Genomic DNA, 25,664 nt, shown 5'->3' with positions numbered 1-25,664 from the left:
CCTGGGGGACACTGGAGAGGGAGGGGAGGGGGCAAGGAGGTGGTGCTGACCAACCCAGGGACAAGGGAGCAATAAGTGATCCAAAATCAGTAGCAAGGAGGGTGTGAGTGGCCTGGTAGGGATTCACCAAGGGCAAGGTAACCGAGAGAAATTACTGAAACCCAAATGAAGGCTGAGCATGATAGTGGGACAAGAGGAAAGTAAAAGGAAATAGAGGAAATAACTAGGTGACAAAGGGTATTTATAGTGGTCCAAAGACTGGAATGTACATATGTAAATATATTTATATGAGTGTGGGGAAACAGATCTATGTGCATATATTTAGAGGTTTAGTATTAAGGCAGCAGATGGACATTGGACCTCCACTCAAGCACTTACTCAATGCAAGAACACTTTGTTCTAATAAATTGTCATTCCAGGATGCACACCTTCCCGACACGATTGCTGAAGAAAAATGTGTACATAAGCAAATGTGGTGAAGAAAGCTGACAGTGCCCGGCTATCAAAAGATATAGTGTCTGGGATCTTAAAGGCTTAAAGATAAATAAGCGGCCATCTAGCTCAGAAGCATCAAAGCCCACATGGAAGAAGCACCCCAGCTTGGCTGACCACGAGGTGTAGAAGGGACCAGTTATCAGACATTAAAGAGCTAAAAACCCTATCAGTGGGTGCCCACTTTCCTGACACAACCACTGAAGACAAACGTGTGCATAAGCAAATGTGGTGAAGAAAGCTAACGGTGTCCAGCTATCAAAAGATATAGTGTCTGGGGTTTTAAAAAAGCTTGAAGATAAACAAGTGGCCATCTAGCTGAGAAGCATCAAAGCCCACATGGAAGAAGCAAACTAGTCTATCTGACCACAAGGTGCAGAAGGGACCAGTTATCAGACATCAAAGAGCTAAAAACCATATCAGTGGGTACCCACATCCCTGATACGATCAATGAAGACAAACGTGTGCATAAGCAAATGTGGCGAAGAAAGCTGATGGTGTCCAGCTATCAAAAGATATAGCGTCTGGGGTCTTAAAGGCTCGAAGATAAACAAGTGGCTATCTAGCTCAGAAGCAACAAAGCCCACATGGAAGAAACACACTAGCCTGTGTGACCACGAGCTGTCGAAGGGATCAGGTATCAAGCATCAAGGAACAAAAAATCATATCATTGCAAAGGTGGGTGAGTGCAGAGTGGAGACTCAAAGCCCAATGGTAGCCAACCGTACACCCCTTACTGAAGGGTTGTGGGGAGGAGATGAACCAGGCAGGGTGCAGGGTAGCAACGATTAAACATATAACTCTCCTCTAGTTCTTAAATACTTCCTCCCCCCCCACTATCATGATCCCAATTCTACCTGACAAATCTGGCTAGACCAGAGGATGTACATAGGTACAGATAGCAACTGGAAACACAGAGAATCCAGGACAGATGACTCCTCCAGGACCAGTGGCTAGAGTGGCGATGCCTGGAGGGTGGAGACAATGTGGGGTAGAAAGGGGGAACTGACTACAAGAATCTACGTATAGCCTCCTCCCTGGCGGAGAGACAGCAGAGAAGAAGGCAGGGGGAGACGTCAAACAATGTAATATATGACAAAATAATAATAATTTATGAATGATGAAGGGTTCATGAGGTAGGGGGAGTGGGGAGAGAGGGGGAAAATGAGCAGCAGATATTAAGGGCTCAAGTAGAAGGCAAATATTTTGAGAATGATGATGGCAACAACTGTACATATGTTCTTGATACAATGGATGTATGTATGGATTGTGATAAGAATTGTACAAGCCCGCAATAAAATGATTTTTAAAAAAGTAATTGGTAAAATTACCAGGTACAATGTAATTAACAAAGAACCCACATGATATAACCATTAAGCGGCTCAACTGCTAATCAAAAGGTTGGTGAATCTGTCCAGCTGCTCAGGGGAAGAAAAGACCCGATGCTTGTCCTTGGTAAAGGTTCCAGGTAAGAAAATCCTATGGGTCCGTTCTACTCTGCCACCTGGGGTCATTTTGAGTTGACATCAACTTGATGGCATTCAACAATGACAACAGCAATGGAACCTGGTACTGAATTTCCTTTGCGGTGTTGCTCCTGAAAATCGTGATGACAATGAAATGAAGATTATGAAATATTCAAAAGTTTAAAAAAAGAATTCTCTGGAAGACCAAAACAAGAGTCTTCCTATAATTTAGAATTATTGAATGTACTATCTAATTCGTTTAGGGAAATATGAGCTAATCTTTGGAAATGTCTCTTATTGAAACCATTCTTTGCTGACTATAACGGCTTTGAGTTCCTCAAATGATATTAAAATCTTTTTTTGACTATTCTAGAAAGATTTATAGATTTTCCTTACCAAAAATTCTCCCAAGGGCACAAGAGAATGAATTCCTGCTGCTAATAATTATAAGCCAAAGCAGCCCATTAAATTTGTTTCTAAGTTTACACATCTTACCCTAGAGATTTATGGAAAATATGTAGATTGCTCCTCTCTTTGTTCAAAATATGACAATAATATGGCAAGTTATTTACCACTTGAATGAATGAAAATATTTGCCACTACCTCACTGGTTTATTTTGCAAGACCGTGTTAATGATAATCAATCTGAAACATCTCTCCTGAATTAAAGAGACCTGACACTCCATATCAGAATCTCAAGGTCAGTGTACCAGTATTTTAGGAATAGAGGCTCTCACAAACATGTAGGTACAGAAGGCAACAGAGGTCTGTGCCCATCCTATCAACTTGCCTTCTCTAGAGAGCTATCTAGAGTATCGAAAAAATAGGTGGTACCAAGCAAAATGTACAGATTATTGTTGGTAGAAAATTTAATACGTAGAAACCTTTTATTGTATGAATTGAGTTTTCACGAAACATGGAAGTCTGAAAGTGCTTCTGATCCATCACATTCATTTTTCCTACTTCAGGCAAATGTGCTCTGTGATGAGAGGTGACAGATACTCCTATTTTATTACTAACACTGTGATTTTCATCTCACGGACACAGACCAAGGGTCTTAAACAAGTCCTAGTTCTAAAAATCATTTCTCTTAGTCCATCTCTCAAATTTTATTTTCATTGCCAAGATCTTGCCACAGGCCTTAAAAAAAATCATAGATTTCTCTGCAGTTGCGAACGAAGGATATCCAACATTGCAAAAATTTAAAAAAATCTGCTAAAAATGTCATGACATAAACAAGCTTTTATCAATCCTATATAATTCCTCCCCTTAGTCATGCATTTATTTCTCAATCAAGAAAAACAAAAACTTAGCCTTGAAGTTGAACACTCTAATAAGTAGATATCCTCAGCATCACAAAGCAAGTTTTTAAAATCAATCTTTCACTTTGCATTTTTCTAAAAATATATGAATATTCAGACCAAGGTTTCTTTCCATTAATTTTAATCACCACTGTTTTATCCCTTCATTGAATACACTTAGGGAAACCAACAGGCAAGCTCCTTTGGGCTAGAGGTTCTCAGCCAATGGGGCATCCTTGACTGAGGATTTTAGGCGTCAAATAGCCAGGATGACACCTTCTCTTCCTGGAGTTTTGCCCATCGGTTTAGACTGGTCTGGGAGGAGTGTTTCCAGTGTATTTTTAGAGAACATTAGCACACACTCTCTGACTGTGTCAATAAGGATGTCTTTTTCAGCTTGGCTGCTTCTTTTCAATCCAGCACTGATTTAGCCAAATCTAAATGGCAGGACTTCTTCCTCCTAATACATGAGCTGTATCTTCTACAGCAATATTGGCAACTGACCTTGAGGGATGTTTCAAATACATATCATTGGCCAGTTTGTGCTTTTTATTACTAACCTTACCCAAGATTTTTCACTCTCTAATTATAAAAAGGTGCAAAAAATCTGGTGATTTCCCTTCAAAGTGTTCATGATTGGTTTTTCAGTATCCAACAAGAGTGATGAAATTGCCCATAGGAGCTGCGTGCTGAAGAGACGGCAAGCTTCAGGCCCGTTTGCATCTCTCCGGGGGTTTAAATAAGCATATCTGTAGACTTTAGTCAAATGGCTAGTCCTTGTTCTTGATTCCCATCACTCATCTGTCAGTGTGTCATACCTTGAAGTAGTGACCCTCCTGTCCCTGAGGCGGAGGGTGGTTTTCCTACTTCCTCAAATATCTATCTGACTTCTGCAGCCAAAGGCTGCAGTGAATTCTCCCCCTTGAGTAAGGCAGGTATTCACACCTTGAGGCACTGGGTTGAAGTCTGGTCCCTCTTTCCCTGTGGAGATATAAACAATACCCTCCCCTTGGGTGGGTTAGTGCCTCAGGGAATGCTGAAAGTGGACTTTGGGGTCAGGGGCATGGTGCCCCAACAGACTGGACTGGAAAACACTCCTAGAGGCCAACAAACGATCCTTGAACTAACTACAAGCTTTTATTTCTTGTTGTGTTTTGTTTTGTTCTTTGTCAATGGTTTGTCGTTTTGTTGTATACTGTTGCTTGGATTTGCTCTGTCTTGTTTTTGTGCATGTTATTATCTCCGCAGGTCTGTCTAAATAAGATAGGCTGGATGAACTATCTGGAGGAAAAACAACGGGACTGACAGTTCTGGGGGGACAAGGGTAATGTAACGAAGAGGTATAGCTGTAACCCAGGTGGGGACGGAGCATGATAGCGGGACAGGAGGAAAGTCAAGAGAAATAGAGGAAAGAGCTAGGAGGCAAAGGGCATTTATAGAGGTCTAGACAAAGACATGTACATATGTAAATATATATATGAGGATGGGGAAATAGATCTATATGCGTATATTTATAGGTTTAGTATTAAGGTGGCGGAAGGACATTGGGCCTCTACTCAAGTACTCCCTCCATGCATGAATAGTTTCTTCTATTAACTTGGCATTCTATGATGCTCACCCTCCTGACACAACCGCTGAAGCCAAAGCGGGTAAACAAGCAAATGTGGTGAAGAAAGCTGATGGTGCCCGGCTATCAAAAGAGATAGTGACTGAGGTCTTAAAGGCTTGAAGATAAACAAGCGGCCATCTAGCTCAGAAGCAACAAAGCCCACATGAAGAACACACCAGCCTGTGTGATACGTGGTTCTGAAGGGATCAGTTATCAGGCATCAAAGAACAAAAAATCATATCATTGTGTGTACACCTCCATGATATGATCGCTGAGGACAAACGGGTGCATAAGCAAATGTGGTGAAGAAAGCTGATGGTGCCCGTCTATCAAAAGAGATAGCATCTGGGGTCTGAAAGGCTTGAAGGTAAACAAGTGGCCATTTACCTCAGAAGCAACAAAGCCCACATGGAAGAAGCACACCAGCCAGTGCGATCATGAGGCGTCGAAGGGATCAGGTATAAAGCATCATAAAAAAAAATCTTACCATAGTGAATGAAGGGGGAAGTGCAGAGTAGTGACCCAAAGCCCATTTGTTGGCCACTGGAGATCCCCTCACAGAGGGGTCTAGGGGAGGAGATGAGTCAATCAGGGTGCGATGTAGCACCGATGAAGAATACAGCTTTCCTCCAGTTCCTAAATGTTTCCTCCCCACCAACTATCATGATCCGAATTCTCCCTTGCAAGTCTGGCTAGAGCAGAGGATGTACACTGTTGCATATAGGACCTGGAGGCACAGGGAATCCAGGGTGGATGATCCCTTCAGGACCAGGGGTGTGAGTGGCGATACTGGGAGGGTAGAGGGTGAGTGGGTTGGAGAGAGGGAACCGATTACAAGGATCTACATGTGACCTCCTCCCTGGGGGACGGACAACAGGAAAGGGGGTGAAGGGAGATGTCGGACAGGGCAAGATATGACAAAATAATAATTTATAAATTATCAAGGGCTCATGAGGAGTGGGGAGCAAGGAGGGAGGGGAAAAAAGAGGACTTGATGCAAAGGGCTTAAGTGGAGAGCAAATGCTTAGAAAATGATGAGGGCAAAGAATGTACAGATGTGCTTTACCCAGTTGATGTATATATGGATTGTGGTAAGAGTTTTATGAGTCCCTAATAAAATGCTTAAAAAAACTGCATTAAAAATATGCTGAAAAATTCGGCTTATACATTAAAAAAAAAAAAGGGAGGTAACTCGCCATTCGAACGCCTTCTTCAAGGCCCCCCAGTAGGACGTTTACAGGATGTTATTAGAAAGAAATGTTCCAACCCTTGCCTTCTCATCAGTTCCTTCAAAGATTACTTACTATGACATGCCAAGGATCAGAGTACACAAGTGTCATCTTCCCAGGATCTACGGCTGACTTTTTATTTTCCACCCGAGAGCATCTACAGAGCTCGACAGCTACTATGTTTTCATATCCACGTTGATCTGTTGGTCCTTGCCACCGGGCTGCGGGACAGGACTAGGTGGTGGAGCAGTAGTCAGCCCCGTTTCACACAGGGATGCTGAGGCTCAGAACAGCAATGTGGTGGAGTGGCAAGATTAAGAGAATTCTGGCCGTATCCACAGTTCTGGCTGTATTACTTTGCTGTTTCAGAAATGTGCTTTCAAAACCTGCGCTCTGGCAGGGCCTGTGCAGGAACAGAGGGATCCTGTGTCCTCAGTGCCACTCTCTGAGCCTGCCCCCAGCTTTCTTTGCTCTCACCCTGCATCACCACAATAAAACTTCTTTTAAAAAATGGCTGATGTGTACAAGAGGGCTTTGAAAAGTTGGGAAAAGTCCACTGTTTCCTGATTCAAATTTTTTCTTAAGTTTTTTAGAAATACATTTGCTCATGACATAAACTCTGCGACTTGAACCATTTTTACGTCTTATTCAGTGCCATCAATTGCATTTGCAATGCCCTGCACCCATCACCAATGATTTCCAGAGGGTGTTTGTTCATCAGCCCCACAAGAAACTCGGCGCCCTTAAGCAGACGTCCATAATGCCTCCTACTCCCAGTGCCTGCTACCACCGGTACGTCACGGTGTCCTTCTAACTATAATGTTGCAAGGAGCTGGTAAACAGAGAGATTTCTCAGAATCACACACACTTCTCCTTTGCCTTTGCCTACTGTAGACAGTTCATCAAAGTGGAATTGCACAATATCTGTCTGTTGGTGTCGGACTTATTTCACGTAGCATAATGTTTTCAAGATCCCCCTCTGCTGTAGTCTATAGCGTATGCCAGACTTTCTCTTTATGACCGCGCAATATTCTGTTGTATGTACGAACCACATTGTGTGAAGCCATTCATCTGTTTATGGGCACTTAGATCGTTCATCCCCCACCTCCTGCTCACCGTGTTTAATACTGTAATGAACATTGATAATCTCATGCATGTGGATCTTTATCAGAATTTTTTTCCCCTTTAACTAGAGAGTAGTACCAGGGAGAGCATATGATTGTTCTATTAGGCGGGCACATCCTTATTGGAGTCTTTTTACCAGCTCCTTTTAGACACTATAGTTAAAATGACAGAAGGAAGCATTGATGTTCTGAATCCTATTATATATTCACTTAAAAATGTTACCTATTCTAATAGTCAGATATATAATGTGTACTCCCCTGCCCCCCGCAGCCCTCCTAATTCTTTGAGTCTCCGAGGGCCTGCTCATTAAATCTTAAATCATCATTGACCAGAGGTGCTAGAATTCAGTGCCTCGTTGGCAATGTCGAACGCTGAGAGTGTCATGGAGCAAGAATCCTGACAAGAAAGGAAATCCCTGACCTTCCGGAGGGTGTGTTCTTACCGCTGAGGAGAGGCTGGTTGTGATGGTAGGAAGTTGGTAGCTGGCCAATGTCTTCAGTCCTGTGACTCATCACTCGGGACAGGTGGCCCGTGTGGTGCAGGCTTCCCACAATGATGCTGTGGAGGTACACAGGCTCAATGAAATGGCAGAGGAGAGCGCCTTGCAGCCCCAGAACATTCCATCTGAAATAAAAGGAAAGTAAGAGTCAGTGGCGATGTGCACAGGAGGACCCACGGCGAACAGCAAGCCGCCCGCGTCCACTCAGAGCATGCTTTCCCTTGGCTGGCTTTGCGAAATACGGGTGTTATCCCGTCTCCTCCCCCCCCCCCCCTGCATCCCTGATTCCTGTGCTGCCACCCTTTCTATCCTGCGGATGGAGAGCTCTCGCCTGGGGACTCCACAGACAGAGCGGAGGAATCACAACAGGCTGCATGACCTTGTGGCTAATGGCTCGAGTCCCTCTCCCTGCTGTTGGGTTGATTCTGAGGGCGGCCCTGCAGTTTAATACACCGGCCTTCTGATGATTGTTGGACTCTCTCTCTTCTCAAGTACTTAAAGACTAGCTTTAAAAACGAACCAACAAACAAACAAAAAGACATTTTGGCCTCAAAGTGCCTCTGAATTGTTGCTGGTAAATAGCAAGCAGAAAGTGAGTTTGCTTGTTTCGGGTGAGAGAGGAACACTCTCTTCTACTCCCTTCGTCCTTAGCAGTCAGATAGACCTATTGGGTCGAAATGAAACGACGTGAATAAATGATTTTACTTTAATCTGATGGTGGGTTTTGATTTTAGGCACTCAGGACAGAGAACTGAAATAAATGCAGCTCGGGGTGAATGTGTTGCCTTCTCTAAGTCACATTGGCAGCAGTACTTTTAATATCTCCTTCCCTAAATCATTGGGGTGATAAGAAAAGTTACAAGTATCTGTTGTTTAAGGCAACGCTCCCTGGGTTCCCTTCCAAGTCACGTGTCTAGAACCCACCCCCCATCAGCAGCAAGCATTATGTAGCTAATTTCTTACATCATTGTTCTTTTCATTAATTAACATTTCTCCACTGCTCGGGCAATTATTGTGGTGCCTCCGTGCTGTACACCTCTTCCCGTGATTAATAAGGAGTCATTATATTTCCCTTTCCCGAAGCAGTCCATTAACACAGAATTCTTTCCATTAATTACCGAATGCCTAAACCCAGCTTGCTCTACCTGGAGAGCAATCTGCTCAGAGAACCTGTGACACCAATTGCTTAAAAAATTTCTCTTTAAATTTTACTCCAAAAACACAAGCAATTTAGCTGGCGATATTAATTTGCCTCAGAAGCATCGCAGCGAATGAGAAACATCTTTTAATCTCATGCAAGAAAAGGCAGCCATCTGGCTGGCGAGGATTGCAGGGAGCAACTCTCCCACTCTCCCTCCGTAAATGCGGGTCATTAAAGTAATGTGTTCATCTACATAAAACTCAAATGGAATATAAAAGGTAATATTTATATACAAACAGTTTAGTCCCACAATTTAAACCGTCATTGGTTTTATGAAACATTTACTTTAGTCGATCAGATTTGCATAACTTCGTTTTAAAAAAATATGGTGGTCATTGCTAGAAGTCGGATGCTTTCTCTCAGGCAGCAGTGAAATGGCTATCCTGGGGACGGATGGATGTGGTTTCCCCAGAGTATCAATGCCCTGAAGTTTTCCAGGAGAACAGTCTTGGAAGCAACACACACGCTGACTGCAGCGCTTCTGCCTCGGTGAGTGACTGCCTGCCAAGTGTCCGCCGTTGGACCCAGGTTAGCAAGGGTCGCTGTTTGTGCTTCGGAGTAGATTCTGACTCACAGAGACCCCGGGTGTGCACAGGCATTTAGAACGGCTACCTTTGGCAGAAGATCCCCAGAGCTTTCTTTTCAGGTGTCTCCGAGTGGGTTTGCATCTTTTGGCTGGTAGTTACGTGCTTAACTATTGGCACCATCGGGGGCTGAGGCCTTCAGTCTCTCCAACACATTGCCTCGTGACATCCAACTCACGGCCTTCTGGAGGCTACCTTGTTCCTCACAGACATGTTACAGCATAGATACAAGAGCCAAGAAAAGAGCACTTCAGTTTCTGAGTCTTTCCCAGAAAAGAAAAGCAATTCTAATGTCCTCGAGAATTGACTGAGCGATTTGGCTCTTTCTCTTTCAAGTCTGATATGGGGCTATGTTGGCAGTCAGGGCCAATCACAGACAAGAAAGGGAAAAGAAATTCAAGAAAGCCTCCTTCACTTGGTATTTTAGATGCTTCTTTCTTACATCTGAATAAGCTGTAAAGGTATGTATACAAAAGAAAGAAAAAGAAAGACGCCTACTCTATTTCATTATTGAAGTTCTTGGTCTTCATTTGTCAGTGCATACTTTATTTACTGCTCAGGTATCAACTCTCGTGTGTTTACAAGCATCGATGAAAGCCGTTTTGCTTACAGCACAGCAATGGCAGGTGGTGGTGGCAGCAGACTTGCAGGCTACAATTTCGAATTCCCATTTCTGGCAAGAACATGGAGTTACAGACAATCTAAGTAGTATGTATAATATCTCAGCTCTTTGTGGAGGTAACATATTATCAATTATAGCAGGCACAGTTATAGAACTGGACATTACTTTCATCCACAACAAAGCATGTTCTTGCACAATAAAATTAGTAGTCACAAAAGAGCATTGTACTTCTAGACTGGCAAAGCATTGACTTAGAACAAAACTTCTGGAACATACTCGAGCAGTTTTGCTTCTGTAGGGTCACTATGAGGCAGCATTGATTTGACAGATTTTTTTTTATTCTATAGGATTGTTTAAAGACAAATAACTTCTAAATCTGCTTTCCTCTTAATAACCTTTACAATAAAGAGAAAATCAACCTTCTCCTTGCCTGGTTATAGGAGTTTAAACTTATTCAGCTAGCAGGATCAATAAAACCAAATGTCTTCCTGAATATAAACTGGAGAATTTTCAGCATTCAGGATTGAATGGAAAAATACCTCCCCGTTTGTTCAAACAGCTGATATTACTGTCATGTTGACAGAAAAAAAATCCCATGTCTAGTTTTCAATATAGATAATCCCTAAATAAATATATTTTTGTTGGTTTGTCAATCACTGAAATACCACAGATAAGTGGGAGAAAAGATCTTGAGGAAAAAAAGAGTCTGCCTTTCTTTAACCAAGAGATGCAATCTCCTTGTTCAGTCCCAGTCTTGGCCTCCAGGTCACAATGGGAACAATTACACGGTTCGTTGCAGGCGAGGCTGTCTCTCAGTCTGGCACCACACGTGGGGCCCTGCGATTAGACGGACGTAGCAACGATCATCTTGCTTGCTTTGGGGCAGTTTGCTTTACTTCCTACTGGATTCACCCCCTTGATATAACCTCGAGAGAAGATGTAACTCTTCAAAATTGTTGTGAAGGCTGCAGGACAGTCTTCAAGACAATCTATAGTTTGTCTCTCCATGAAAGCCAGGACACGTAAATCTACAGAGACAGTAACTGGATTAATGGACTATTGGAGGTACGGAGGGCAGGTTGGAAGGGTATTGGGAACTTATAACAATGAGCACAAGAAGGAAGAAAATATTCTGGAACTGATTATGGTGATGATTGTGCAGCACAATTGAAGTGACTGTACCCAATAACTGAAGTGTGTGATATGTGAGTTATATCAATAAATCTATTTTAAAAACCCAACAAAACCACAATACCACATTTACTTCCTGCCCAGTTTTTCATCTGAAGTCCTTGGGTAGTGCAAATGATTCAGTCTCTGGTTTGTCCCTTCCTAAAGCCTGGACTTATCCTCAGGACCTAATACGGTGCCTGATACATTGCAGGTACTCAATGAAAGCTACTGAATTGAAATCGATGCAAATGTCATACTCAAACTTACTCAGCAATAATAAATAATAAAAGCCAAAGTTTACTTTTTAAATATAACTACTCTCCCTTATGAGGGAAATTGGAAATGTGTTGTGACAAATGTGGTGAAGAAAGATGATGGTGCCCGGCTATTAAAAAAAAAAGTGTCTGGGGTCTTACAGGCTTGTAATCAACCAAGTGGCTATGAGCAAGGAAGCAACAAAGTCCACATGAAAGAAGCATACCAGCCTGTGTGATTATGAGGTGCTGATGAGTCTGTCTCAGAAGGTCAAAATCAAGCAATCAAATGGATGTGAAGGAGTGTGGACAAAGTGGAGACCCAAAGCCCACTTGGAAGATGATTGTACAGAGGGGCTGCTGGGGTTGGGGTTGGGGTGGGGAAATCAGGCTTTTACACAGTCCTGATGAAACTCATAACTATCCTCTGCTTCGTCATCATGTCCTCCCCTTACTACTAAGGCTTATGTTTCACCCCATTACTACTGTTAGACCTGTGTATGCTCAGGTGTAGTGCAAGTAAGATAGTTCGATGCAGGTGTGCCAGGATGGATGACCCTACAGACACAGTGATCCCCTGAGGATGTGGGAAGACGGAGGGGTGGGAGAGGAGAAGAAGGGGGAGCCGACAGCAATGATGGCTGCAGAACTTCACTCGAGGGGAGTGAAAACAGAATTGTAGGTGAAAAAACATACATATAATAACAGAATATTAATAATAATATATAACAATAGCAACAAGGGGGAAGGGTGGTTGAAAGAGGGAATAAAGGGGAGCTGATAGCAGAGTTCAAGAAGAAAGAAAATGTTTGGAAACTGATTTTAGTAGCAATTGTACAATTATATTTGAACTATCTGAATGGCAGAATGTTATGACATCTGTAAGAGCTCCCAATAAAGTGATGAATTAATAAAAATAAATGAGACTTGTGCTACTGAAAAAGAAGCATCGTGACAAAATTATAGGAACCTCTATTAAACAAACAAACAAAAAAATCAAAATGTGAAGCTGTTATTTATTGACATATTCTCCATCTTGGTCTAGATCCTTCTGAAGGCTACCTTCCCATCTCTATTCCTTCCCGAAAGCGTTCTGTACTCTGATTTACACCACATCAAGATGCCAGCTTTGGAATCCTAAAGGGCTCAAATCTTGTGCCTTTGAAACGCTGTTGAAGTTTGATGAACCAAAAGAAGTCAGAAGAGGCAGGATCAGGATGTAGAGTGGATAGACACAGTTTCCCAGGGAAATGAGGGTACCAAGGGACAGCCCTGGGCACCCTCAAACAACGAGCACTGCTACGATGGGGAAATTTCCTTGGTGAATATTCCCTGGCCTTTCTCTGACCAATGCAGTTTTCATTTTATAAAGAGAAAATTTATAATAAGCTCCAATGCTTATGCTGTGTACTTTGACACAATCTACTACATTTACTACTTGGAATCACTCCAGAACAAGTCGCCAAAACCTTCTGGGTCTCTACCTTGAACTGACCTGGCCCCGCAGATCCCCTGCAAAGCTACTGCTGTACCTGCACCTTTGCTTTGAAGGCACGCCAATGAGATGAAGGTGAGTGGATTACAGAGAAAACATGTCCGTAGCCACTCACTGATTACAGAGACATATTTAAAATTTTCTTTTTAAAAAACAAACCTGCACGTGTATGAACTGGAACCTAGTAACAATATCTTTTGACTTACCCTCACGTGTGTATAAATATATATATATATAGTTGTGGTTAAGGGCAGTGACGTTAGGTCAGACTCAGTGACCCCATGCAGCACAGGACAAAACACTGCCTGGCCCTTCAGCATCCTGACAATCACTGCCAGGTTTGAAGCCATTGTTGCTTTGACGATCCATCTCATTGAAGGCTTCCTCCTTACTAACCCCCGACTTCACTAAGCATGGTGTTCTTCTAGTAACATGGCCAAAGTACCTCAGATGAATCTTCACCATCTTCTCCTCTAAGAGCTATTCTGGCTGTACTTCTTCCAAGGTAAATTTGTTTCTTCTCCCGGAATATTCAATTTTCTTTGTCAACACCATAAGTCAAGGGTGTCAATTCTTCTCTGGTTTTCCATGTTCCTTATCCAGCTTTCCCATGTATTAGACACAATTGAAACAAACCAAAGCATGGCTTGGGTTAAGGCACCTTAGTTATCAAAGCGACAGCTTTGCTTTTTGACACTTTTAGGAGATCTTTGCAGAAAGTTTGCCCAATGCAATGTGTCATTTGATTGCTGCTTTCCTAGGCGATGGCCATGTATCCAAGTAAATGAGATCTTTGACAACTTCAATCCTCTGTTTATCATGATGTTGCTTATTGGGCCAGTTGTAAGGATTTTGGTTTGCTTTATGTTGAGGCATAATCAATACTGGAGGTGCAGGCTTTGAACTTCATTAGGTAGAGATATCTATTTATCTATCTCTAAGGAAAAGTTATTAAAAGTGTTCTAATATTTAGGGTTTTAGAAGAACAAAGCTTCTGATATGATACCTATTTTTGTCGTTGTGATTAAGTTACCATCTAGTTACTATTTAAATTCCTAGGTGACGCTCATCAATAGGTGTGGAGAACTGCTACAATGGGAAATCTTGTTTGGGGAAGGGCCTGATATCGTTTGGTTTATAAGCATGACTCTCCTCCTGCTTCCCTGGATTTTCCCATATCCCTGGCTTTCTCTTGGGTTGTTGACACTTTCCATTCCCATTGACTCCAGTTTTGAGGGTGTTTGTAGTGCTGTGTAACCCTACCTCTCACTTCTGGAATTTTACCTCAACTAGTCCCGGTGGCACAGTGGTTACAATTTGGGCCACTAACCCCAAGGTCAGTGGTTTGAAACTACTAGCCACTCTGTAGGAGAAATAGGAGGCTTTCTACTCCTATGAAGAGTTACAGTCTTGGAAACACACAGGAGTAGTTCTACCTTGTATAAATAGGGTTGCTATGGATTGGAATTGAGTTGATAGAAGCGAGTTTAGTTTTGGTTTGGGGTCTGAGAATGTGCTGGATGGCTCAATGGGAGTGGGCCAGACTTTAAGTCTTGTCTTCACCTTGGATTTAAAAAATATCCTTTTTGAATCAGGAATACTCATTTTTATTTTGGACGGAAGCCCATAAGAGCTGATTGTGTGTGTATTGTATATGTGCAAGTGTTCTTCCAAGTCATGCTTCTACTTCAGATCCTACTTAACCAACCAACCAACCAACCAACCAACCAACCAACCAACCAACCAACCAACCAACCAACCAACCAACCAGTTACTATGTAATTAATTTCACCTTCAACTCATGGCAATACCATGTTTCAGAATAGAGCTGTCCTGCATTTTTCGAGGATTTAACCTCTTGAAAGTAGATTTCCAGACCTTTATTCCAAGGCACCTCTGGGTGAGGTTGAACACAGAACTGAACTTGCCTAGGTACATCACTCAGGGACTCTCTTCTGTCCCACTGATTCAGAAAAGATACATAACCCATACGGAACCAGCGGCCCTCTTCCGGAGAACTGAAACTGGAGGAAAGTAATGGGAGGAGTAAGGAAGAGAAAGGGAAGAAAGACATGCTGATCAAGATTGGGTGTGGCGCGGGGGTATCTGTTTTCTTAATACTGCGCAGATTGGAGGGATAGATGGAAGCCTGAAGCTAGAGAGGAGAATTGCGTGGAAGAAAAGGTAAGCATCCAGAGACCATGGAGAGGATCACAGCTCTCTGTGGCCTGACTCTACCCTTTCTCTGCATTCCCTCTACAATCATTCCTCCTTGTCTGCTGAAACTACTGAAATTGGTCTCTGTGTGTGGACCATCATTAAGACTGTAGGCGGCATTTTCCTATAGCCCGAGGGGCATACATCACCTCACACTCCAGATGAATGACTCTCTGGGTGCGGGCAGGGCCTGGCCCGTGTGCCACAGCCAAAGTGCAGGTATTAGTGAAAAGAGTCCTGTAATTCAGATATGGGGAAATTATTCTTGGATTAAGGAGAAAGAGCCAAAGTAAAGAGCTATCTTTATTGATCTAGTCTCATAGAGTGCATGTGAATATTCTCCAAAGATGTACTTGACAAAGCATACCCAGAGCAGCCTAAACCTATGGCTGAAACTCCAGGAGAGGAGGTCAGCATCACGGCTCCCACACACCGTCCACCCTTCAGTGAGAGTCGGTCGCATGAGTTCCTGCAAATGCCTCATTGCACCTTCTCTTGCGGGACCGCCTAACTCATCCCCTGCTGTGGTGTCTCTCCCTTCTTTTCATACACGACATGGCAGCCAAGCAATGAGCCTTGGTATTCCAGGGCCTTTCCTCCCTGTGCCTTCCTCACATTAACGTCACCATGACGTCCCTTGTCTAAGTCTGTTGCCTGTTCCTGGCTCAAAGCTTCTCTCATCCCCAAACTAGAAATACTCTCTCTCTCTCTTCTCCGAACTCTGATAGAACTTTTCTGTACTACTCTTTTGGGCTATTGATCTTCAATCTCATGATACTATTTAAACACTGGTCTTGGTTGTTGACTGGGTGGCATGATACGTTGTTAGCAAAGAGCTAATATATATTTGGTGTTGCCTTCATCAGCTGTGTCATGTTCAAATATGAAATTAACACATTAAGTAGAAAATTCCAGTTTCCACAGACAAACACATAGGTCCCATCCCACATGCTCTTTTTACAATGGGACTGTGATCCCAGTCACATGGCACCCGGCTCCTTCTTGCTGAAACTTGTCAGGCCTCGTTGAGTTACTTCCCTGATAAGGGGGTGCAGTGGAGAGAGGCCTAACATGTCAAGCATTATACCGTGTTCTCTCGCACTGCTCCCTCTTGAATCCTAACCCCCGCACTATGAAGAATCCCAAAGTATCCCTGAAAAGAAACCAAAGTCTCAGCCCACAGCTCTGGCTGGGTGCCTACCCGACAGTCAACAACCACCTGTCTCCCCGGTGAATGTAGCATCTTGAAGGTTGATCTTCGGGCTCCCCAGGGATCTTTCACAGCTGATGATGCCCTGTGGTACAAAGGTGAGGCAACCTCGCACATTCCAGCGCACCTTGAAGACTTGTCAACAAATCGAATGACTGCTGCTGTCTCAGGCCTCTGAGCTTTGGGATGCTCGTTGTTGAAGAGCAAAAGATAATTGATACGGAACCCATGACATTGTTGGCGCAGCGCAATCTATGTTATTAGATGTTGCTGAATTGGATCTGCATCGGCTCTGAATTGGCACAATGGAAACAAACACTACCTGGCTCTGTGCGATCTTCACAGTGCTTGAGCCCATTAGTGTAGTCGCTGTGTCAATCTGTCTCACTGATGGTTTTCGTATTTTCTGTTGACTTGACCTTACCAAGCACAATGTCTTTCACCAGGGAATGAGCCCTTCTGACACGTCCAAAGTACATAGGGTCTTCGAAGTCTCACTGTTCCCCCTTCAACAGAGCATTTCGGAACTTCTTCCAAGACAGATTTGTTTGTTCTTCTGGAAGTCCACCATGAATTCAGTATTCTTTGCCAACAGCAGAATTCAAATTCCTCATTGGGCTTCAGTGTTCATTACCCAGTTCTCACAAGCACAGGAAGTGATTGCAAACAACTATGGTTTGAGCCTAAGACCTAGGGCTTTCAATACCTTCTCAGGAAATGCATGTGTGTCATGGCAATAATTAGACTAACCAATGTAACCCTTGGGTGGATGTCACTAGTGATCGCAAAAGTTTGGGAAAATAAGGTATTCAGGAAAAACGGGTCAGGAAAAATGCTGGGGGTTGGAGGCAGGACGGTTGGGCCATGTCTAATTAGTTTCAGCTGAAATGAATCACCTTTACATTACATTATGCCTCATTTCTGCGAAACTCTGAAAAATTTCCTCTCTCCTGACTTTTCTGGTTAATTCTGTGGCCTAAAAATTAGCAAATTGTCAAAGCTTTTGGAAGACAAACAGTGATACTAGCGACTACATTATTCCCAATTGTATATTTCATTTACAGTGTCACTGCCATTGAACCAGCTACTGATTCATGGTGACATAATGGATGAACTGCCTAATCCCACACCATCCCCAGGACTGGTGGTGGATTAGACTGCTGTGATCCATAGGCTTTTCATTGGCTGATTTTGGAAGTGGATTGCCAGGCCTCTCTTCCTAGTCCATCTTCATCTGAAAGCTCTACTAACTCCTACATCACAGCAACATGTAGTCTACCACCGACAGGCAGGTGGTGGCTGTGAATGAGACACTTTGCCAAGGAATTGAACCTGGGGCTTCTTCATGGGAGATGCGAATTCTACTACTGAATGCCTTCTTCCATTCTTAGGGCCTAGCAGTTTCAACCCGTTCCAGGCTTTGGTCCTAGAGATGAAGGCTCTTTGACCTTGAGGTGGTGGCATTTGTAATGCAATGTTGAATCTTGTCAGGAAGGGAAGGAACAATCTTGCGAAAGAGTCGAGAGTCCTCCCAGCACCATCCAGGGTATTTCTGTGGCTGCTGCTGAGGTCTGTGAGGCCGTAGGCCTTTCCTCACAGATACTGCTTGTGGGCTCTTTGTTCCCAGGAGGAAGAAGACAAAGCTTGCGTGGCCTCAGGAGCACACTTCTAGTCCTTTAGTGAGGAGGGAAGCAATAAAATGAAGTTTCCCTTATTTGTGTGTCCTGTATAGGCACACATTCCCCTTTCTCTTTCTGCGTCCTCAGGAGTCATTCTCTCTCCCAGACAGTGCATTGCATGGATGGGCTGCCTGTGTTGTTCTGTGGAGTACTCTGTGGTATTATCTTAGATGGTTACGTCATCGGCACTTCTTTTAACATTCTTGCTAACTCTGGTTCACCTAATTCATCTCCTACATCTTTATGTCGTGCAGAAACGGCTTTTCTCAGAACTTTGCTGCCTCCACTGGGCCTGGGCAGAGTCCCCAGGTGGTGGATTACTGGCTGTTCCCTCCAGTGAAAATGAACTTGCCCCTCTGTCCCACTTCACAGTGTGACTGTGGGAGTGAGACAGATAATAGGTTTGGAGGTGCTATTCATTTCCTGTACCCCTTTTGTATTTCATGCGTATTCTAGACTTTATCACTCACTACTTTCCTCACGGGAGAGTACATAAAATTTCACCCAAGTCTTAATAAAAGTACAGCATAGTCTATATAGAAGAAAATAAAAAGACCATTAAAGCCAGCTGCGAAAGTCATGACTAGAGTGTTTAAAAAGACCAATATTTTGAGTTCTTGCGTGGTACCATGATGAACACACCCAGATAGCAACCAAAAGGTTGGTGGTTTGAGTCCAGCCAGAGGCCTCTCAGAAGAAAGGCCTGGAGATTTACTTCTGAAAAAGGAGCCATTGAAAACCTGACGGGACCCAGTTCGACTGTCCCGCACGGACCCCCAGGAATCGGAGAGATCTCAACAGCCACTGGCTACTGGCGACAGCTTGAGATTGGGAAAACAGCACCTTCCTTGGACTTAAATGAAAGCAGTACCATTTGAGAAATCAGATAGCCATCAGTATACCAAACTGAAGGGATGCCAGATTTTGCCTTCTCCCAGATGGGTTGGGCGATAGAGAGGAGGATAGAAAAAGTTACTTAGAGCTAACTGGGAGCGGCCAATTTCCATAATCAGAAAGAGAAGCTTACTCTTCACAGCCTGACATCTACCTTTAGAAATCAGACAGCATCTTATTCTCCAGAGAGCAGCGATAATTTTTATAGTTCATTTTTATGGTGAAAGTTTTAATCTATTCATTTAAAGACACATTGTGATCAATAATCAAGCTCAGGTACTTAAAATTAGAAACCATAGCTAAAGGAACATTAGTTCCAGAAGATTTAGATTTTTATATGCCACTCAACTTTTGGTTCTTAGAGACAAAAGCAGAAAACTTCACCTTGGTTCTCCCCAGTTTTCAAGTTGACTGTGGTGCATGGTCAGTTCAGAGTGGCTTCTCACAGCCAGCCAGACAGATGTCTAAAGGGACATGGAACGTGACCAACATAATTGCTGTAATCTGTTTCTCATGCCACTGGTGGGCACGATTTTGATCAGTCTTCTCTTCCTGGAATGAGGAAAAACTAACTGGGCTAACCTTTCATATGCAACTTAACTTTAATCTGTAGTCTTGAAGTAACTCACTTGATAATTATGGTAAGGATTTTAGGGGTTAATTTTACTATGGTTTTTATCTGGTTCCATAATATTTTTAAAGACCAAAGACTTGGAATAAATGAATAATTCCACTTATCCTGGTATATTCATTTCGGAGGGTTACCATATTTCATGACCGTGGACTTGGTGGTTTAAACAACAGAACTGCATTCTCTCACACTTCCGGTGGGCACGAGTCTGAAACCACGGTGTCGGGAAGTATGCAGTCCCTCAGAGGCTGAAGGGGGAGAATCCAGTCCAGGTCTCTGTCTTAGCTTCCGGTGGCTGCTGATGAACCTTGCCCGGTGTTCCCTTGGTTTGTAGCCAGAGGCAGGTGACTCATCAAGTAAGACAAGCATGTACTCAGGGCATCAACTAAACAGGGGCACCGGTTATTCCGATTGAAGACTCATAGATGCCAAGCACCTGTGGCCACGAGGAAAAGCAAGTGCTGTGGTGAAACGGATACTGTTCTACACACTGTGTGTGTGGTAACAATGATCCTTTGCTTTTCATTTCAGACCCATAACCTCACAGTGCCAGCGACTCTATGAGCACGTGACTCCCAACACATCTGGTCCAGCACCAAGTAAATCAGCGTGTGCGCAGCCTTGCGTTTGCATCATGCTCTCTGTGATCGCTCTCGAGCCAATTGGGCCTGAGCAGAAATCCAATCGACTGTGGAGACACAGCATCACAGGACAGAAAATGATCACGCAAGGAAGGTGTTGAGGATCATTTCAAGATGAACAACACTCATGGACATTTGCTAGGAGCTCACCAACCAACACTGCATGACCGATGCATGGAATTCCTTCTGACTGCCTTTGTAGGTTCTATTTCTTTTGACTATTGCAGAGCTGAAGAACAAAATTATGTGCTCTGAATTGATTTTATTCTACCTAATCATTTTCAATGAAAAGTTTTTGGGCTAACACCCAATATACCACGTAAATTTTACCTGTCTTATAAATTTTATTTATTTTCAGCTATTTAGATTTTGAGAGCCCAAGATAAATTTCACCACATAGTACTCCATGAATTTTGCATGACAAGAAGGGTGGATATTCTTTCATTCTTTCTTAGCCAGTGCAGATATACCTGGTGCAAAATGCATCCAGGCAATTAGTGCAAGCTTTATTTCGATGACTGAAATAACAAACTTTTATAGAAAAGTGTGATAATGTCATTCTTAAAACGATAGCTTCAGGAAAGACAAAAGTTACTCTTCTAGGCATGTATGGCTGTATAATAGAAGGTGAAGCACCATGCCTATTTCCCAATGTTGCAATTGCCTTGTGTACATGTCTGACTCTAGTGGTAATAAGCTGCACAACAGAATGCTCATTTTCTTCTCTAAAGAGACTAAAAATCCCCCAGGGTACAGCAATATTCAAGAAAGACTGGATTCTTATCCTCACTGTGCAGAGAAGGAGTTATTTTTAGGTAGCTTAATTTTGATAAAATCACTGAGGAATTTCTAACAGCAAAGAATAGACATAAATGATAACATTCTAGAGATGAAAGATCTAACAATGGAATATGGTAATGTAGCAATTTTTGTTTTCTGACCAATACATTTCCTTGATCATATCTTCTTGTTTGTTCTCTTATAATTGTAGCATTCATTCCGAACCAAGCTTCACAATTGAAGGCTGAGCCATTTAAAGGAAAAGCAGTGAGAGTCCAGTGTTTGCGGTGGGAGTCCAACAGAAGTGTACATCAATTGTCGAAATCACTAAGTTCACTGACTCATTCACTTGGTTGTAGAATAGGTGGAATATTCTTTTTTTGTAGAAAACGTGCTATATGGTAAAACAAACAAGCAAACCATAGGGCCCTGCATCCAGTAAAGTTTTACTAATCCAGCTCATCTCATTCCATTAAAATGATATATACCGCTGTTGTGTTCAATCACTAATATAATCACATGGAAAAAGATTATAAAATATCCATTTCTCTCTCTCTCTATCACACACACACACACACACACACACACACACACACACACACACACAGAGGAGGGGCGCCATAGGGGATGAACGTCTAGGGTCTTTCTGTGCTTTCAGTTGACAATATGTAGCGGTGGCACTTCCATCTCTGCCCCTGGCTTCATGTCACTTTCCACTCTGGCCATCTTCCCATGATACCATGTGTTTGTCTTCAAATCCCCTCTACAACCCCTTCAGACATATGCACATAATTGAGTTGTTCAGGTAGGCATCTTTCTTGAGATCCTTAACTTAATCAAATATATATTATACATTTCTTTTATTTAAATTAAGTTATATTTAGAATAGCCACATTTTAAATGCTAATTAGTGACAGATGGCTATTGTTGGGTGCCATTGAGTTGACTTTGATTCATAGCAACCTCATGTGAATCAGACATGTTTTGTCACATAAAGTAATTTTTACTCTCTTTCGCCACGTCATGCCACATTCACAGGTTCTGAAGACCAGGACTTGGTTGAGGCCACTGTTCTTCCTTCTACATTTGATAGACTCATGGCTGAGGAAATTCTGTGCTGTTGCTCATTTATGAGACCATATGGTTTACCCTCTTATGCAACCCGGGGACTGTGGGTAGACTCCCTAACTTCACTCTGGGGAACAGACTCTAACTTCCTAACCTGAGATTTGGAAAAGCTTTCATACCAAGGTTACTGGTAACATTATTTACAGCAGCAAACAAGCAGAAATTTCCCAGATCTCCTGCAAATGTGAAAGGACCAAAGATACAACTATTACTCATAATATTTGGTTTGCTTGAAACTTCTTTTTTAACCAAAAAAGGAATGATTATGTTGTTGAGTGTAAAAAAAAAAAGAGCAAGCAAAATGATGAACAGCATCATCTCAATTACCTGAAAACCTAAAGTTCAGGGATAAAAGGTGACAGCAATATAACAACATATGGACTATTACTTTGTAACCACTAGTGGGATAGTGGCTAATTATGTCACTTTTCTAATTTTCTAATCATTTCCAAATGTCTCTTCATGGTTTTTTTACTTTTAATGGGTGTCGAACCCTCAAAGAAGCAGACTGCTCTGACTGCTCCGTAAAGGTCTCCCACTTGTCTGGGAACTTCTGGGGTATTTCACTTTGCCTGTGGCCACAGATTTCATTTTGTTCTCTGTTGGTGCAGAGTCAATAACCCTACGAAGGAATTGATTCTCCCACCTGCAACATTTGGACAAGCGTTGACATCTTCAGGATGGTATTTTGCTCCAGATTTTTAATTTAAAAAAAAAAATTTTTTTTTACCAAAAACCTAGACGGGAAAGAATGACCTTACTTTCAACACATTATCATTTTCCAGGAATTTTGATGACTCTGTTCCAAACAAAATAGAGGCTCTGGTGGCCCAGGGCTTATGCGTTGGACTGCTAACTGTGAGCTCCGCAGTTGCATCACCAGCTGCTCTGCCAGAGACATGGAGGCTTTCTACTCCCTTAATGAGTCACAGTCCCGAACCGCCGGGGCCCGGTCAACCCAGCCTTGTCGGGTCACCATGAACCAGAATCGACTCATGTCAACGAGAGTTCGTTCCAACCCAAAGGACTCATAGTTTAGTTGCTGCTACCTTTGACAGAGATTGTGTTTGTTGTTGCCTTTAGCTGCTGTTCTGATCGGTAGTAAGAGCCCTTTCCCTTTCCTTCTGGGGACCAATGAGGACATACTGTGGAATCAAAGCTGTATCCTTATGTAAGATCAGGGTAGGTCACTTCCAGCATGTCGGGGGGGAGGAGAGTCCCACTCGTGTGAACAGACTATGGGCTTCAGTGTGTAACTGAAGTGAAGGTCTGAGAGAGGGGCTGCAGCCAAGACAACATTTCAGATGACGCGAAGGGGCTCATGGTGGCATCTCAACGATTTTTCTGAGAAAAAGAACTGATAGAAAGAGGGAGGATACAAGAATCTCCCGTTCCCAGCAAAAGAGCCAATTCTTATGGAAGATGCTATTGTTAGGTGCCGTTGAGTCGGCTCTGATGCATAGCGCCTATGGACAAAAGGCGCTAGAGAGAAACGAACAAATGAATGAATGAATGAATGAATGAACGAAAAGATTCCTGGAGAAGCATTTGTGTTCTGAGTGCTGCAGACAGTTAACAGGCTCCTCCGTTAACCACAAGGTCACCAGTTGGAGTCCCCTAAAGGTCTGGCAGTCTACTTCTAAAAAAAATCAGTCACTACAAACACCAAAAAGCACCATTCTTTTCTGACATGTCTGGGCCACCAGCAGACAGAATGGACTTGGTGACAACTGGTGACAGATGAGAGAAACATTACAATCAGGTAGAAAAAAGGTGATTTTTTCATTGATGGGATTGCCCTCCTTTCCAATAGCGTTCCTATCCCTTGATAAAGAAGTGGGACCATTGTAAACTCGTAAAAATACTCGATTGGTTAAATCCATCACCATTTCCCCTTAACACGATTCTTTCAATGTTTCTTTCTCCTCCAGGCTTCACGGCCCTCACCACAGAGTCAGAAAGCTTGAAGTCAATGTAGGAGACCAGGAAAAGCAGCATTTGAAATATTAGAGGATATATAAGCAAATGTGAAAAATTATCCTACTGATGGAACCCTGGGAAGTTTTCTTCACCGTGTTTTATGGCTCATTTTAAACCACTCTAAAAGTTTCAGGCCTTCTGTAACATATTTTGCTGTAAGCCTATCTTACAGCTGACATTGTAAAATGATATCAATTGTTATTCATGGAATTCTGCACTCAGAAGAATGCTTGTTGTGGTTTAATTTATATCATTACGTAGGTATTATTGATCTAAAAAGGGGATACCTGCACATTACTTTTGATCAATAGGTGGAAAATAATGAAGCCGTGTAATTTGTTTAGGTCTCTTGGTATAATTGCCTCCAGTTCATTTTTCATAGGTATCAAAGGGAATTTACAGAGAGAATTGCAAATTTGTCTCGTGGATGCACTTTCCCTACCTCAATTAAAGATGCAGTTTTGTTCCTGTATTTTCATCTTAATGTATATAAGACTCATATGAAACAGACGATAGAAGAATTCAGCTTAACATTTCTGTTTCATGGCTGCTTAAACCAAATAGCATCTATTAATAGAGAAATTTCTAAATCACCAGATGCAATTTATGAAATTACTGGATGTAAATGGCTAGGGGCTCTAAGCAGCAGTGGGAATAAGACTCTTATTGCCTTGGAAAGAGAATCATGGGTTATAGTTGGTTATAGACACATTCCTAAAATTTACGGGCAGTACGCGGGACTTCTGAGCCTGCGTAAAAGAGAAGGATGAAATCTAGGGTGCTGGAGAAAACATTTTTCATTTTCCCACTGTTATCTGTATAGGACTTTGAAAAGCATGGGCCTCCTTTTAATCATAAGTTTCCAAGCCGTGCTCCATCATGTTGCATCTATTCATACTTTACATAATGACAGTTGTGACAAAAGAGTAGGTTTCACTCATTCAATAAATAAATACCTACTGAGTGCCGACTGCATATACAATATTTTGTAACACATGAATCATTGTCTAAAGAAGTATAATATACAATATCTTGATATTCCAAATGCTTTGTAAGCTTTATCTCATTTTGTCTTCATGATACATCATAAATAATACCACCTTTTATGGGGTATCATGAAAGCAAAATGAGATAAAGCTTATAAAGTATTTGGAGTAGAGCCTGGCACAAAAATAAGCACTTAAGTATTATCATTTTTCCTTTCCTCATGTCTTCTCTTGGTGGAAATGCTGAGGAAGCCGTTGGATAAGAGAGCCTTGATATTAGCAGAGAAGACATGTCTGGATCTTTAGGTTTACCACCAAAGTAAACATAAAAATAAAATTACAGGGTGGAAATTGTGACTAAACCTTGCTAGGACTCCGTTTTCTCACCCATAAAACACGATGGTAAACAGCCAGTCACCAGTTGTTCCGGGGTCGATTCTGACATCTGGTGACCCCGTGTGTGTCACA

General features: G+C 42.5%; 1 protein-coding gene across 1 annotated transcript in view; it reads right to left on the bottom strand.

The window, feature by feature from the left end:
- ADARB2 (adenosine deaminase RNA specific B2 (inactive)) overlaps positions 1 to 25,664 on the bottom strand; it is a 268,729-nt gene that overhangs the window by 38,085 nt on the left and 204,980 nt on the right. Inside the window, exon 6 of the mRNA XM_075550899.1 lies at positions 7,665 to 7,846. Within this exon, the coding sequence (XP_075407014.1) occupies positions 7,665 to 7,846 (182 nt within the window). The remainder of the gene's footprint in view (positions 1 to 7,664; positions 7,847 to 25,664) is intronic.

This window comes from Tenrec ecaudatus, chromosome 5 (assembly GCF_050624435.1).
Source record: "Tenrec ecaudatus isolate mTenEca1 chromosome 5, mTenEca1.hap1, whole genome shotgun sequence".
NCBI classification, from domain to species: Eukaryota; Metazoa; Chordata; class Mammalia; order Afrosoricida; family Tenrecidae; genus Tenrec; species Tenrec ecaudatus.
Note: the sequence above shows the minus strand (reverse complement) of the source record. Positions and strands in the feature narration are given on the sequence as shown.